Raw genomic sequence first — 12430 nt, 5'->3', positions numbered from 1 at the left:
TGATTTATGACGTTAAGTGGTTTTGGTTCCTATGCGGAGCAAGGATTGGAGAGAGGCAGGGCTGAAGAAGTCTTCTAGAGGAGAGGTGATATTAACAGTTTCATGTCTTTGAGATTTGCTGTGAGGCCGATTACCTCAGGAATGAGTTAATCAGGAGTTAACTGTGTAACTGGTCTCTTGCCCTCATCTGGTGCTCATCTCTCATGCCTCTGTTGTGTGCACATAGCATGATTAATTTCTTTACTTGGGTAGCAGTGTGCTTTCTAATTTGGAAAGGTCTTTGGATAACTTCAGATGACTGTATTATCTCAGTGAAATAGAAGTATATATGGATTCGTGATGTATTCATTGATTTGTTTCCTAGATGTCTCAGCCAGATGTTCTCTTACTTGTTCAAGAATGTTTAAAGAACAGCGGTAAGGCCAAACTCTTCCCATATTTTGCTCTTAATTGTTTTATTTTCTCCGTAATTTAGATATATCTTATTTGTCAGATGTTGAAAATAGGAAGTCATGTGTCTTTTAATTATTTCTCTGGGTAATATCCAAACAGAAAACCAAAGCAAATGCCCATGAATTATTAGCTAGTTGGGAGTCCTGCTAATTGCTCTACAATGCAAAATAACCGTTTTGTAAGTAAAGTTTTTAGCTTGCTGATAATGTCACAATTTGTAAAGATTGAGTCCTAAACCCAGACTAAAAAGGTGCAAAATACGTAAAATTTACTCTTGAGGGCAAAACTAAAGTGTGATCTGCTTTATTCTTTAACTTAATGCTTTATAGACGATAAACAGATGCAACCCAACTCTGATTAATAACTCAGCAAACACTTGTTCCCGGTTAGGGTTACTAGTCATCCGGAGTAATGTCCAGCTTAGGACTTTGAGTTTTTAATGCTCTCCGTAGGCCTCATTAAACTGTCTCATCTCAATTAGTCTTTCCCATCCTTCTTTTTTGGTTGACTGAAACATTTAAACATTTCTTCTTACTTCAGTCAAGATGTATTTTGAGCCCAGATATTTTAGTAGTTTTTGCAGCAATTTTGTTTTCCAGTGTCCTGATCCACATAACACTTACCTGTCCTGACCCAGTAATGTAGTCATTTCTAATCAAACGTGAATTTTGCGAAATGAAGGTTTTAAGTTAATGTGATTACTTGATTATTGTACATAATACTGTTCTCCTTTTTAAGTCATCTCAGCTTTATTTCATAATCATCTTTCAAAAGGCTGAACAGATTAAGTCACAACTTGTACTTTATCTAGTTCTGCTTTTAAACAAAATTTAATTAACCTACTTAATATTTTTTTCTTCTTTCCTCAGAGTCTTTTGTTGATGTTGACGCAGACTTCCATGCTAGGGTACCAGTGGTGGTGTGCAGAGAAAAGCAAAGGTCTCCATTTCTTTAAGCTGTTTATATGTTAAATAGAAACTTGCCAGAAGCACGTGTACTTTATTATCTTCATGTCCAGTTTCTAGAATAACAGGCTTCTTATGTGGTTAATTTCACAGGCTCACTATTAGCATTCTCTCTATACTTTTGGCATTTGATGCAGGAGGAAAAGGTGTTTTATTTTAAGAAGAAGAGAATTATTTGAAAGGAAGTATAGGGAGGAAGCATCTTGACCCATTTGGTTTCAGTATAAAACAACTTTATCAAATCATCACTTGATCGAGCCACCTCACATTGCCATCCTTTTCAGCAGCATTTTTAGCAGCGCTGAATAACAATTAGTGTGACTTCCCCCGTGTGTCTCTTCCTCCATCTGGAAGCATTATCACCACGTTAAATGGATGGTTTGTAGGCTGTAATGAGTCTTCATTAGGCAGATTCCTCCAACTCTTGGGAAAACACTCTTATTCTTACAAAGATGAATCCATACTCTCATTTGAAACATCTTACAGTATTTTCCTTATTTTCATTTCCCCTCAGAAATAGTTTTAGTATATGAAAATACAAAGTTCTAGTTCTGAAAAATAAAATTCGCTCAGAGAGTAGCTGCCCTATCTTTTTCTTAATGCAATGGCCTAAATAACCCATAAAGATTTAGTATTTAATTTTCATTTTGAAGATCTTTATTATCAGTATAAATTAAAGTTGTCAGCATTTAAAAGATACCTGATACCTGCATAACACTTTTTATCCTTCTCTTTTTCTCTCCCATCCCACCCTTTACCCCACCAGTGGTCTTCTTTGTAAAGTGAGTGCAGGAAATGAAAATGCTTGTCTGACAACAAACCATTTAACTGCCCTTGGAAAACTTGAATCAAAGCTGGTTCCTTTGGTGGTTGCATTTAGGTACTGGGCAAAGGTAGGTTTGAGTTCTTTAAATGCACAAATACATACTATGTATGCATAAACAGTATGCTTTGATTTTTGCATGGTTAATTTAATCTTAAATGTTTGGATGCATATTTATAGACATGAAGGGAATAGGCATCTGAGTATTGGAACAGAAATTTAATGTCTACGGAAAGGAAAATTTAGTATTTCTATTTCACTATAACAGTATTGCTCAAAAGATCAAAATGATTTATAGTGCTTATTAAAAATCAGATTTATAGGTCAAATCCCAGAGGATATGGTCCAAGAATTTACATTCTAACTAGTTTCCCAAGGTGATTGTTAGGGACAGGAAAGTTTGAGGTAAACCTTCTCATACCATTTCCAATAATGTACCCAGAGACTCCAGAAAGGGAAGCCACTCTCTCGTCGTGCTTACATTTCTATAATGTTTTAAATATGACATCTCAATATTTATTAAGCATTTAGTATTTCCTTAAAACATAAGGTCCCATCATGATTATAAAATGGAGATTCTGGGTAGGTGCTTTGTAGAGAAAAGCCAAAGCTTTACTAATTAAGATATGACAGTAACAGTAGGTAGTCCCTGCTGCCCCAGTCCGGGATAAACAGGGGACTGCTTTACCCTTAACCGAGTGAGTTGATAATTACAATATGCCATCCTTTGAAAGCTGCTTCCTGCTTCATCCCTAAGTAGGCTATGCTCTTAAATTGTTTTTCCTGTTAGTGCTAATGAATTTGCCTACATTCTCTCCCTAATCATCTTTTTGACCAATGCGTGAATTTTCAAGGCAGTAGCTTCGGATGAGGGGACCACTAAACTGAGCAGAGCCAGTTGGCTTGTACTTGGGATTGAACTGTCATTTTGATTACATTAATAAGTGGGTTTTTAAAAAATATTTATTTATTTTGATAGAGAGAGAGCGTGCATGAGTGGGGGAGGGGCAGAGAGAGAATCCCAAGCAGACTCCACTCTGCCAGCACAGAGCCTGGGGCTCAAACTCACCAGCTGTGAGATCATGACCCTGAGCTGAAGTCAAGAGTTGGATGCTTAACTGACTGAGCCAACCAGGAACCCCATGATTTCATATATAAGTGTTTTCACCAAGTGAGCGGATTTGCCGTGGGTGTCAAAAAATGAAATAACACGGGCACCTGGGTGTTTCAGTCGGTTGAGTGTCTCACTGTTGATCTTGGCTCAAGTCATGATCTCAGGGTTGGTTGGTGAGTTCAAGCCCCACATCTGGCTCTGCGCTGACAGTGTGGAGCCTGCTTGGGATTCTCTTTGCCGCTCCCCAACTTGTGCACACATGTGCACATGCTCTTTCTCTCAAAATAAATAAAGTTTTTTAAAAAATGAAATAACAAATATTAGTTTAATTAACGAGATTAAAATTTGAAGTTGCCACTCAACCACAGTAAGTGGTTGCTTCAAAAGTATGAGGAAGTTTTATTTTTTGTCATTGTGGTGTTCTATTCTGAGAAGTAAACCATCTAACACACAGGAATGAAGTTACACGTTTGTTTGGTTGGGTTTTTTTAATGTTTATTTATTTTTGAGAGACAGTGCAAGTGAAAGAGGGGCAGAGAGAAGGGGACAGGATCTGAAGCAGGCCCTGTCCCGACAGCAGCGAGTCCAGTGTGGGGCTCAAACTCACGAACCACAGGATCAGAACCTGAGCCAAAGTCAGACACTCAAGCGACTGAGCCACCCACGTGTCCCGAAGTTAGAGGTGTTAGAAAAAATTGTGTAAATAATACGTTGATAGAAAAGAACGTTTACTCTTTTTTCTCTCATTTGTAGCTTTGCAGTATAGATCACCCTGAAGAAGGAGGTTTGCCACCATATGTGTTCGCCCTGATGGCCATTTTCTTTCTGCAACAGAGGAAAGAACCCCTTCTGCCTGTTTATCTAGGATCATGGGTATAACATTTTTTTGCTTATATATCTGATAGTGATTTTATTACAGGGCCACAGTTGCTTACGCATAATTTCAAAATCTAAAAACCTAACCAGAACTGACATGAATTTATTTTTCCTCCTAGTCTGAACATTCATGCCTCTCACTGCTGAAATATTAATGTATTTGGCTACAAGATCCTGGCCTATACTCTGCTAGGGGTAGCAATAGTTCTCTAAACTGAGAACCCTCTTAATTTGTGAAACACACATGAGCCTAAGGGTTTTAAACAAGAGAATGTGAACCAGAATTAAATTTATCCTTTGGTACATACTTCCTTTGAGTATGACTAGATACTTGAATTTACAAATCACCTCCAGACAGACTGCATGAAGCATTTGGTTGCTGTAACTTTCTGTTTCTAGTCTTTCAGCCCTCTGCATTCCCCATTCCCTGTGAAACAAAAGGAAAGAGTTGAGATTGCTGGCTGTACTGCAAGATGCAGAGCATTGTCACCACTTGAATAATATTTTCGTGTTTAAGATGATTCAGAATTCAGTGATGTGGCCACTCTTTCCTGCATAAATTAAGGTTGAATTGGTTTATTCAAATAGGATTTAAGGAGAAACTGTCTCAAAGTCAAGATACCGTTCCTCATCCTCTTGGAAACCTCACTTTTAAACCCTAAGTGTTTATCTTGAGAACATCTTATATGTACACTTACTGTATAAAAAGTCTCCCTTGGTGAAAAGCTTATTTGAGCATATTTGGTATTTTAACCACTTTTCTTCCTACTGTACCCAGGATTCTCATCATTTAAGGAGAGTATGTTCTACGGCAGTAGCTCTTACCTATGGGTACATAGCAAAAATGTATGATTATAGGGAAAAGTTTTTTCTTTGTACTTAACAGATTGAGAATTAAACAAGGACCTGCTGGGTCCTAGGAACAAAGACTAAAGCAGAATGAGCCCCTTGTAAATGGTCCCGGAGAGGGATTGCAGTCGGCTCTGTGTCCCAGTGGACTGAAGGGCCCTCTCTTTGTGCTTGTACTGAACTGAAAGGACGCAGGGTCCCAGCGGGTGTCTGCTAGACTGCTCTCCTGGTGGAGCGAAGAGAGAACAGTCATCCCTTAGGCGATAAAGAACCCTTTCCATCAGACCCAGAGGGGAGTCTGTCTCTGAAGTTTTTCTCTCATGTTAGTCCAGGAGAGACAGGACGTTAGGATGGAACCAAACCAGTTAGACTCTTGAGAGCACATTGTATGGGTTCCCATACTCACTATTGTCTTGGTGAGATATGCCTTTCCTTGGGTCCTGGTCACCTCTGAGTAGTCCTCTCACTGCTGTGAGGATGCAGGAAAAAGGATGTTTCTATTCTGGTAAGGGGATTCTCCTCAGGATTTACTTAAGACTACAGTAGTATCAATATACCCTTTTCTGTGGCCAGTATATTACATCCTAGGCAGTGATACTGGAAATTCTCTATGGTGACACTGAATTTGATTGTGATTATACCATTTGTTCATTTAAGATTTAATGAGAGAAACAGGTATGTGGTGGTCAAACATGGATTGAATTCTATGAATCAAATAAGGCACACTCTACTGCTTGAACCAAAATGATCTGCAGTTTTCAATGTTTTAAGCTAGTCAGTTGCCAGTACTAGAGTCTTACCAATGCTAGAAGCTTCTGCTAGAGTCACAGAAATATAAAGCAAGTGAAGGTAAAGAGTTAATTTCAGTCCCTTATTGGTGCCAGAAATTCTATATCATTATTTTTGTAGAAAATCCATTGAAGATTTCTAAATTATGTGGATGAAAGTATCTAAACTGTTCATTCCTTCACAGTCTTTAAAACACTATGTAGGTTTGTCATTGTATTTGGCCCTGAAGGGAATACACAGATGAATAAGACAAAATTCTCCATGAAGAAGTTTAGAATATCCTACCTCTGTGCCCTAATCTGTCTCCTCAGAAATTCTTCAGCCATTCTCTCCCAACCTATGCAGACCTCTTCCATGTTGGGGGCTGTCCTCGCTGACCTCTTAACTTCCATGTATTGTTAGTAGACCTTGATTTGACTAAAAGTTGAAATCATAGTGAATAATGACTGATGAATAGGTTTAACCTTGTCTGCTCATCATCTTTTGTCCACTACAATAATATCTTATTAGTCTCCTAGTAAATATTGTTTGGGATCAGTCTTGTTTTGGGTTATATAGGCTTAGCCTTTAGCAAACAGTCCTTTACACATGAAGGATGCCAGGTAACGAATGTAATGGAAAGAAGAGTAGTTTAAAGTTTGATAGCCCTACAATTCCTCCAGCTCTTGTTATTTATACATATCCCTGTGACCTCCAGCAATTTATTTTCTCTGAGCCTCGGAGTCCTTATCTGAAAAATTCTGAAATGAGACCATGAATGTAAAGCTCCTAAAACAAAGTAGGAGAACAAATGTAGTCCTTTTCTCCCTCAATAGAAAGTCAGGTTCTACTTATGAAACGGAGGCATGAACTCCTAAGCAAGTGATCCGTGTATAAGTAACAGCTATAAATTCTCAACAAAATGCCAAAAAAAAAACCAACAACGCGAACACTCTGGAGACTGAACAAGTGCAAGCCGACTTTGGAGAGAAGTCAGACCTTGGAGCAGGTGGCCAACACAGAGCGAGTGTCCGTTTTTTCTGTGGCTTTACCCCTAAAGGCAGCTCTGCGAGAAAAACCAGTCCCCTTTCTGGCAAGAGGAATTAGGGCTACCAGATAAAGGGGAAGAACCCAGAAGGGAAAGATATTAGAAGTGGAACCCTTAACTCTGTGTATAAAATCAACTCGTCTCTAACTTCTGAACCGCTCCAGTCTGTTGGATTAACGAGCTTGGATGTCATCACTCTATACTCAGAAAAAAAGGGGGAAAAAAAGCAAAAAAAAAAACTAAACAGTGAAAATCAACAGCTCTTCTTAGATCCATCAGAGAATTGAGGTCACAGGGAAAACCATTGCCCAAAAAATTGGAGAGACAGGCAAATAGAGCAAATTATAACTTATCAGAGCAGGAGGCCAGGAACGGAGCCTATACCAGGATAGGAAGCCTTAGACTATGGCTCTGGAGGCTCAGTATGGACAAGCTTGAGCGTGAAAAATAACAGGGAGCCCCAGTCTTAGGGGACCCCCAACAATTTCACAGGTTTTACCTCCAGGAACCCCCACCAGCTTCTCAGGGTGAAGATCCAAGAAAAATCCCCTCGTGCTTTGGCCGGGTGAGAGAAAAAGTCGCAATTTTAAAGTATGCCCAGAGCATTCTGTTCTTCTAAACAAGCTTGCCTTCAAGGGAAACTTTTAACCAGGGCTTAACTGACCTGGAGGAAAGGAGAGTACCTAACTCCAGCCCCTTTCCTGACCTTTCCTGTCTTCTTACCTGGGGGAATGCAGGGGAAGGGTCTCAGTCACTAAAAGACTGAGACCTGATCCTAGGACTATATAGAATGCTTCCCCTCCCCCCAGACCTTACCACCACATCATTAGGGCTCCTGCATAAAATGGGATTATAACAGAAACACCTCATTTCAGAAGAAATCTGTTAGGAAACCCAAAGACAACAGGGGTGACAAAAACAAGGACACCAGATGAAGTTTTAGCCTCTTGACATCTACAGCTACAACAAACACATAGTCTAACTCCTAGCAAAATAAAACCTCACACTTGGGGTGCCTAGGTGGCTCAGTTGGTTAAGCGTCTGACTCTTGATTTGGGCTTAGGTTATGGGATTGAGCCCCAAGCTGGGCTCTGTGCTGAGAGCATGGAGCCCACCTGGGATTCTCTCCCTCTCAAAATAAATGAATAAACATTCCACAAAAAAAATAAATAACTAAAAAAAAAAAAAAAAACCTTCACACTAAAGGCCTGTCTCTGTCCCTTTTACCCAGTACACCTATCCAGCTTTCCACCAGAAAATTACAAGTCGTACTAAAAAGGCAAAAAAAAAAAAAAAAAAAAAACCACCATAGTTTAAAGAGGCAGAACAAGCCTTGGAATTATCCAACTGGTAAATTAAAACAACTTAGATTAAAATGCTAAGGGCTCGGACAGAAAAAATGGGTGACGTGCAAGAACAGGTGGGTAATAGAAGTGGAGAGAAGATAGATGGGAGCTCTAAGAATCAAAAGGAAGTGCTACAAATAAAATATGTAACAGAAATAAAGAATGCCTTCAGTGGGTTCATCAGTAGCTTGGACACAGATGGGCAAAGACTCAGTGCACTTCATTCAGTAGAAGCTTCCCAAACTGAAAAGCAAAGATCAAAAAACAAAACCAGAGCAGAATATCAAAGAACTGCAAGACAATTACCAGGAGTTGTAATATATATATTATGAGAGTATCAGAAGGAGAAGAGAAAGGAACAGAAGAAATAATTGGGGATAATGATGACTGAAATTTTCCAAAATTAATGGCACTTTAAAAAAAATGTTTTTAATATTTATTTTTGAGAGAGAGGGAGAGTGGAGAGAGGCAGAGAGAAAGGGAGACAGAGAATCAGAAGCAGGCTCCGGACTCTGATCTGTCAGCACAGAGCCTAATGCGGGGCTCGAACCCACAAGCCGCGAGATAATGACCTGAGCTGAAATCAAGAGTCGGTCACTTAACCACCTAGGTGCCCCCTACATGCAACCTGTTTAAAGGCTATGATCAGTCCCGTTTTACAATAAAGCAAGCTGTTCAACTTTGTTCCAAATTTCTTGGAACTTTTAAGCCCAAACTGTTTTCTTTAGCCATTTGCATCCCAACAACATCGATAGAAACAGTTTCTTAGATTGAGTATTCACTGCGTGCTGTGGCCTGTGTCAGTGATTTATGTCCATTATTTCACGTCACAACTATCTCATAAAAGTTCTACTGGGACCCGTTTTTACAAAAACCTGCGACGGGAAGAAAGCAAGCACTGACTGGAAGTCTCACAGCTCCAGGAGGGAGCTGAGGTCAGGGCCTGGGCAGTTTTACTCCAGAACCCATGGCTCTAGGCCTAAGCCGTGTTACCTTCTCCCAGAATGTTCACTAAAAAATTATTTCACAAAGTCACCATTTCTTTTACCAATTAAAACCTTGGTTTTTAGTTTAAAAAGTATTTTCAAATTAACAGATGTCTTGGAGGTATCCCAGAAACGATACCTTTTTCTTTTTTTTTTTAATTTAAAAAAATGTTTTAATGTTTACTTTTGAGAGAGAGGCACAGAGCGTGAGCGGGGGAGGGGCAGAGGGCGAGGGAGACGCAAAATCTGAAGCAGGCTCCAGGCTCTGAGCTGTCAGCACACAGCCCGACGCGGGGCTTGAACTCACGAACCGTGAGATAGTGACCTGAGCCAAAGTCAGACGCTCAACCGACTGAGCCACCCAGGCGCCCGCCCCCTCCCCCGCCCCACTTTTCTATTTTCAGTGAGCTATAAGTGTGTTTCCATTTCTTCCAGGATTAATAATGCTCTGGTCGATATCGAATCCTTTCTACCTTATAATAATAGCGTGTGTCTAATTTTTCCTAGATTGAAGGGTTCTCGTTGAACAAACTAGGAAATTTCAACCTTAAAGATGTTCAGGAAGACACCGTGGTTTGGGAGTATGCTGACAATGCTGCCGGAGATGCGGAAACAGCAGAACACGAGGCACCAAGAGAAGTGCCTGTTAAGAGGGGACAGGTCTGTTCTCTTTCTCATTTTTAATTGTACAATTTCTATTTGATTTCATTGTTCATTGTGGACTCTGTGACTTAATCAGGCCTCCTTTCTGTCTTTACCTATTTTAACTCTTTCGTGGATGTTTCATTTTCTAGTCTGTCCGGTCCTTCAACTGGACAAATAAAGACAAAAGGTAAAATGCAGATCATCAGATACAGTTATTTCTGTAGTTTCTTCTGTGTGCCAGGTCCTGTGAGGGTTACTGAGAATTCAGAGATCAATCCCTGTCTATCCTCAAAGAGCTTATGTCTTAGATGGTATTAAGAGTTTTAAATATATGAAAAGTTCGCTGACCTCAAAGGTACTAAAAGCACAGCGAATATTTGGTATGATGTATTTTCATGTCCTCATCCATACCATTAGAGGTTGGCAAGGAAATATATGCACAAGGAAGGAATTGCCATTTAAATTTCAGGGGTGCCTGGGTGGCTCAGTCGGTTGGACGTCCGACTTCGGCTCAGGTCATGATCTCACGGTTTTTGGGTTCAAGCCCCTCATCGGGTTCTGTGCTGACAGCTCAGAGCCTGGAGCCTGCTTCGGGTTCTGTGTCTCCTCCTCTGTCTGCCCCTCCCCTGCTCATGCTCAGCCTTTATCTCTCAATAATGAATAAACGTTGAAAAAAAAATTTTAATTTCAAACAAAAATCTGAGCATTGTAATTATTTTAGAAATGATAGGAATCTGCCCCAAATTGGTGGACAGTCCCTGACCTCATGCCTTTCTCCATAACCTTATGGGATGAAATGGCAGCAATACCCACAAAATACTTCTGAGACCAGGATTCGAACCCTAGCTACACACAAACAAGTCAGGTCACTCCTCTGGTCTGTGCCTAAAATGAGGAGATAGTGGTGAGTGGTAGATTCTCCCGTTGTGTTTTCTAGAATCCTTGAGCATTGGAGAGAGAAGGGAGGCTGTGCCACTCAACCTCTGCCACCACCAGAACACCCCCACTTTTTTTCTGTGTCCTGTTTGGGGTTCCAGGAGTGGATAAGAGTAGAGGCCGTGGAGCCAGAATATGTGAATCCGTATCCCAGCTCTCACACTTCCTAGCTGTGTGTCCTTGGGCAAGTGACTTAATCTTCCTGTGCCCCAGTTTCCTCACCTAAAACTGGAAATGATATTGGTACCTTCTCAGAGGGTCACTGACTCATGGAATGCTTAACTCAGTGCCAAGCATGTGGTAAGCACACAGTAAATGTTAGCTGCCATTCTTTTCTCTTTCTTTTTTTTTGGGGGGGGGGGGGAAGAAAGTGTTCCCTACTTTAAAAGAATAAAAACAATAACGAAAAACAGCTTAAGTACCACTAATGTAGACCTATCAAAGGTCTCTTAAGTTCCGTGTGGTATCCTGAAGTCATTTTGGTGAGAGGCTTAAAAGCCCTTAGTGATGCTGAATAAGGCTTATGGATAAAGCAGTGAAATTTCATGAGGCTTTCAATTTCTAGGGGTTTTCTTCGTGTCCTCAACCACAGTGTTTGGACATGGACAACTTCCATTTTCAGTCACTTCCTGCTTTGTACATCTACCCGATGACCTGATCTTATTTGACAGAATGTTTGTGGTCAGGATTTAGTGGCTAATAAAATACCATACCACTTGTTTTGATCCTCAGTATAATAAAGTGGGATGGGAGACAAATTTGTATACCTCAGAAGGAAAAGCTGTTGCTGTGAGCGGAAGTAAATACTTGATCTTTACATCTTTGTGTCGTGTGGAGAGATTAATCCTGCTGCCACTTCAGAAATGGAGACCTATAGATAGGGTCGAGATTGATTGTATGGTGTGATGAAAGAGCCCTGTCCTGGGATTGAGACACTGCTCGTGCTGCCACTGACAAGCAGCGGGACCTTTGACAAGTCACGTCAACTCTGGGCTTCCATTTTCTCTCCTAACATCCGGGGATTGAACTAGATTACCTCTCAAGAGCACCTTACGGTTGTGACATCATGTTTCAGTGATAAGTGGATTCCTTGTACTTAAAAGTCTATATACCTAAGTGAAAAAATACAGAGAGCAACCGAATGTGCCAGATGCTTTCCCTTGTCTCTCATTTAATCCTCATAACTGTCCTGTGTTATAGGTGGTACCGTCCCTACTCTGCAGATAATGATAGCGACCATTTTTTGAACATGTGTGCCAGGCACTGTGCTAAGCTCTTTACAGACATTCTCTCACTCAGTCCTCCCAACAACCCTCTGAGGTGGGTACTGTAATCCCGATTGTTCAGATGAGGAAACTGAGGCTTAGACTGCCTATAGCTTGGCCAGGATCCTACACAGCCAGTATATGGCAGAGTTGGATTTCAAACTTAAAAGTCCCGTGGCAAAGGCAGTTTTAGCCACTGTGCTGTCGTGCCAGCTGAGAGTGAAGACGCTAAGTCAGGGAGCAGTTAAAAGAGAAGTGGCAGAGTCAATATTTGGACTCTTTTTTTTCCCCCCATTCTAGGTCCTATGCACCTTCCAGTACATCCCATCACAGTAATGTTCCAATTTGTCGAGAGC

At 40.6% G+C, this 12430-nt stretch overlaps 1 protein-coding gene across 8 annotated transcripts in view; it reads left to right on the top strand.

Moving 5' to 3' along the window:
• The window catches only part of TUT7 (terminal uridylyl transferase 7), a 60829-nt gene that overhangs the window by 11706 nt on the left and 36693 nt on the right, over positions 1–12430 (top strand). For all 8 annotated transcript variants that reach the window (XM_042913905.1, XM_042913906.1, XM_042913907.1 and 5 more), the window contains exons 7-11: positions 365–416; positions 1323–1392; positions 2185–2311; positions 4109–4228; positions 9736–9888. In XM_042913905.1, the coding sequence (XP_042769839.1) occupies positions 365–416; positions 1323–1392; positions 2185–2311; positions 4109–4228; positions 9736–9888 (522 nt within the window). The remainder of the gene's footprint in view (positions 1–364; positions 417–1322; positions 1393–2184; positions 2312–4108; positions 4229–9735; positions 9889–12430) is intronic.

This window comes from Panthera leo, chromosome D4, assembly GCF_018350215.1.
Source record: "Panthera leo isolate Ple1 chromosome D4, P.leo_Ple1_pat1.1, whole genome shotgun sequence".
NCBI lineage: Eukaryota > Metazoa > Chordata > Mammalia > Carnivora > Felidae > Panthera > Panthera leo.
Note: the sequence above shows the minus strand (reverse complement) of the source record. Positions and strands in the feature narration are given on the sequence as shown.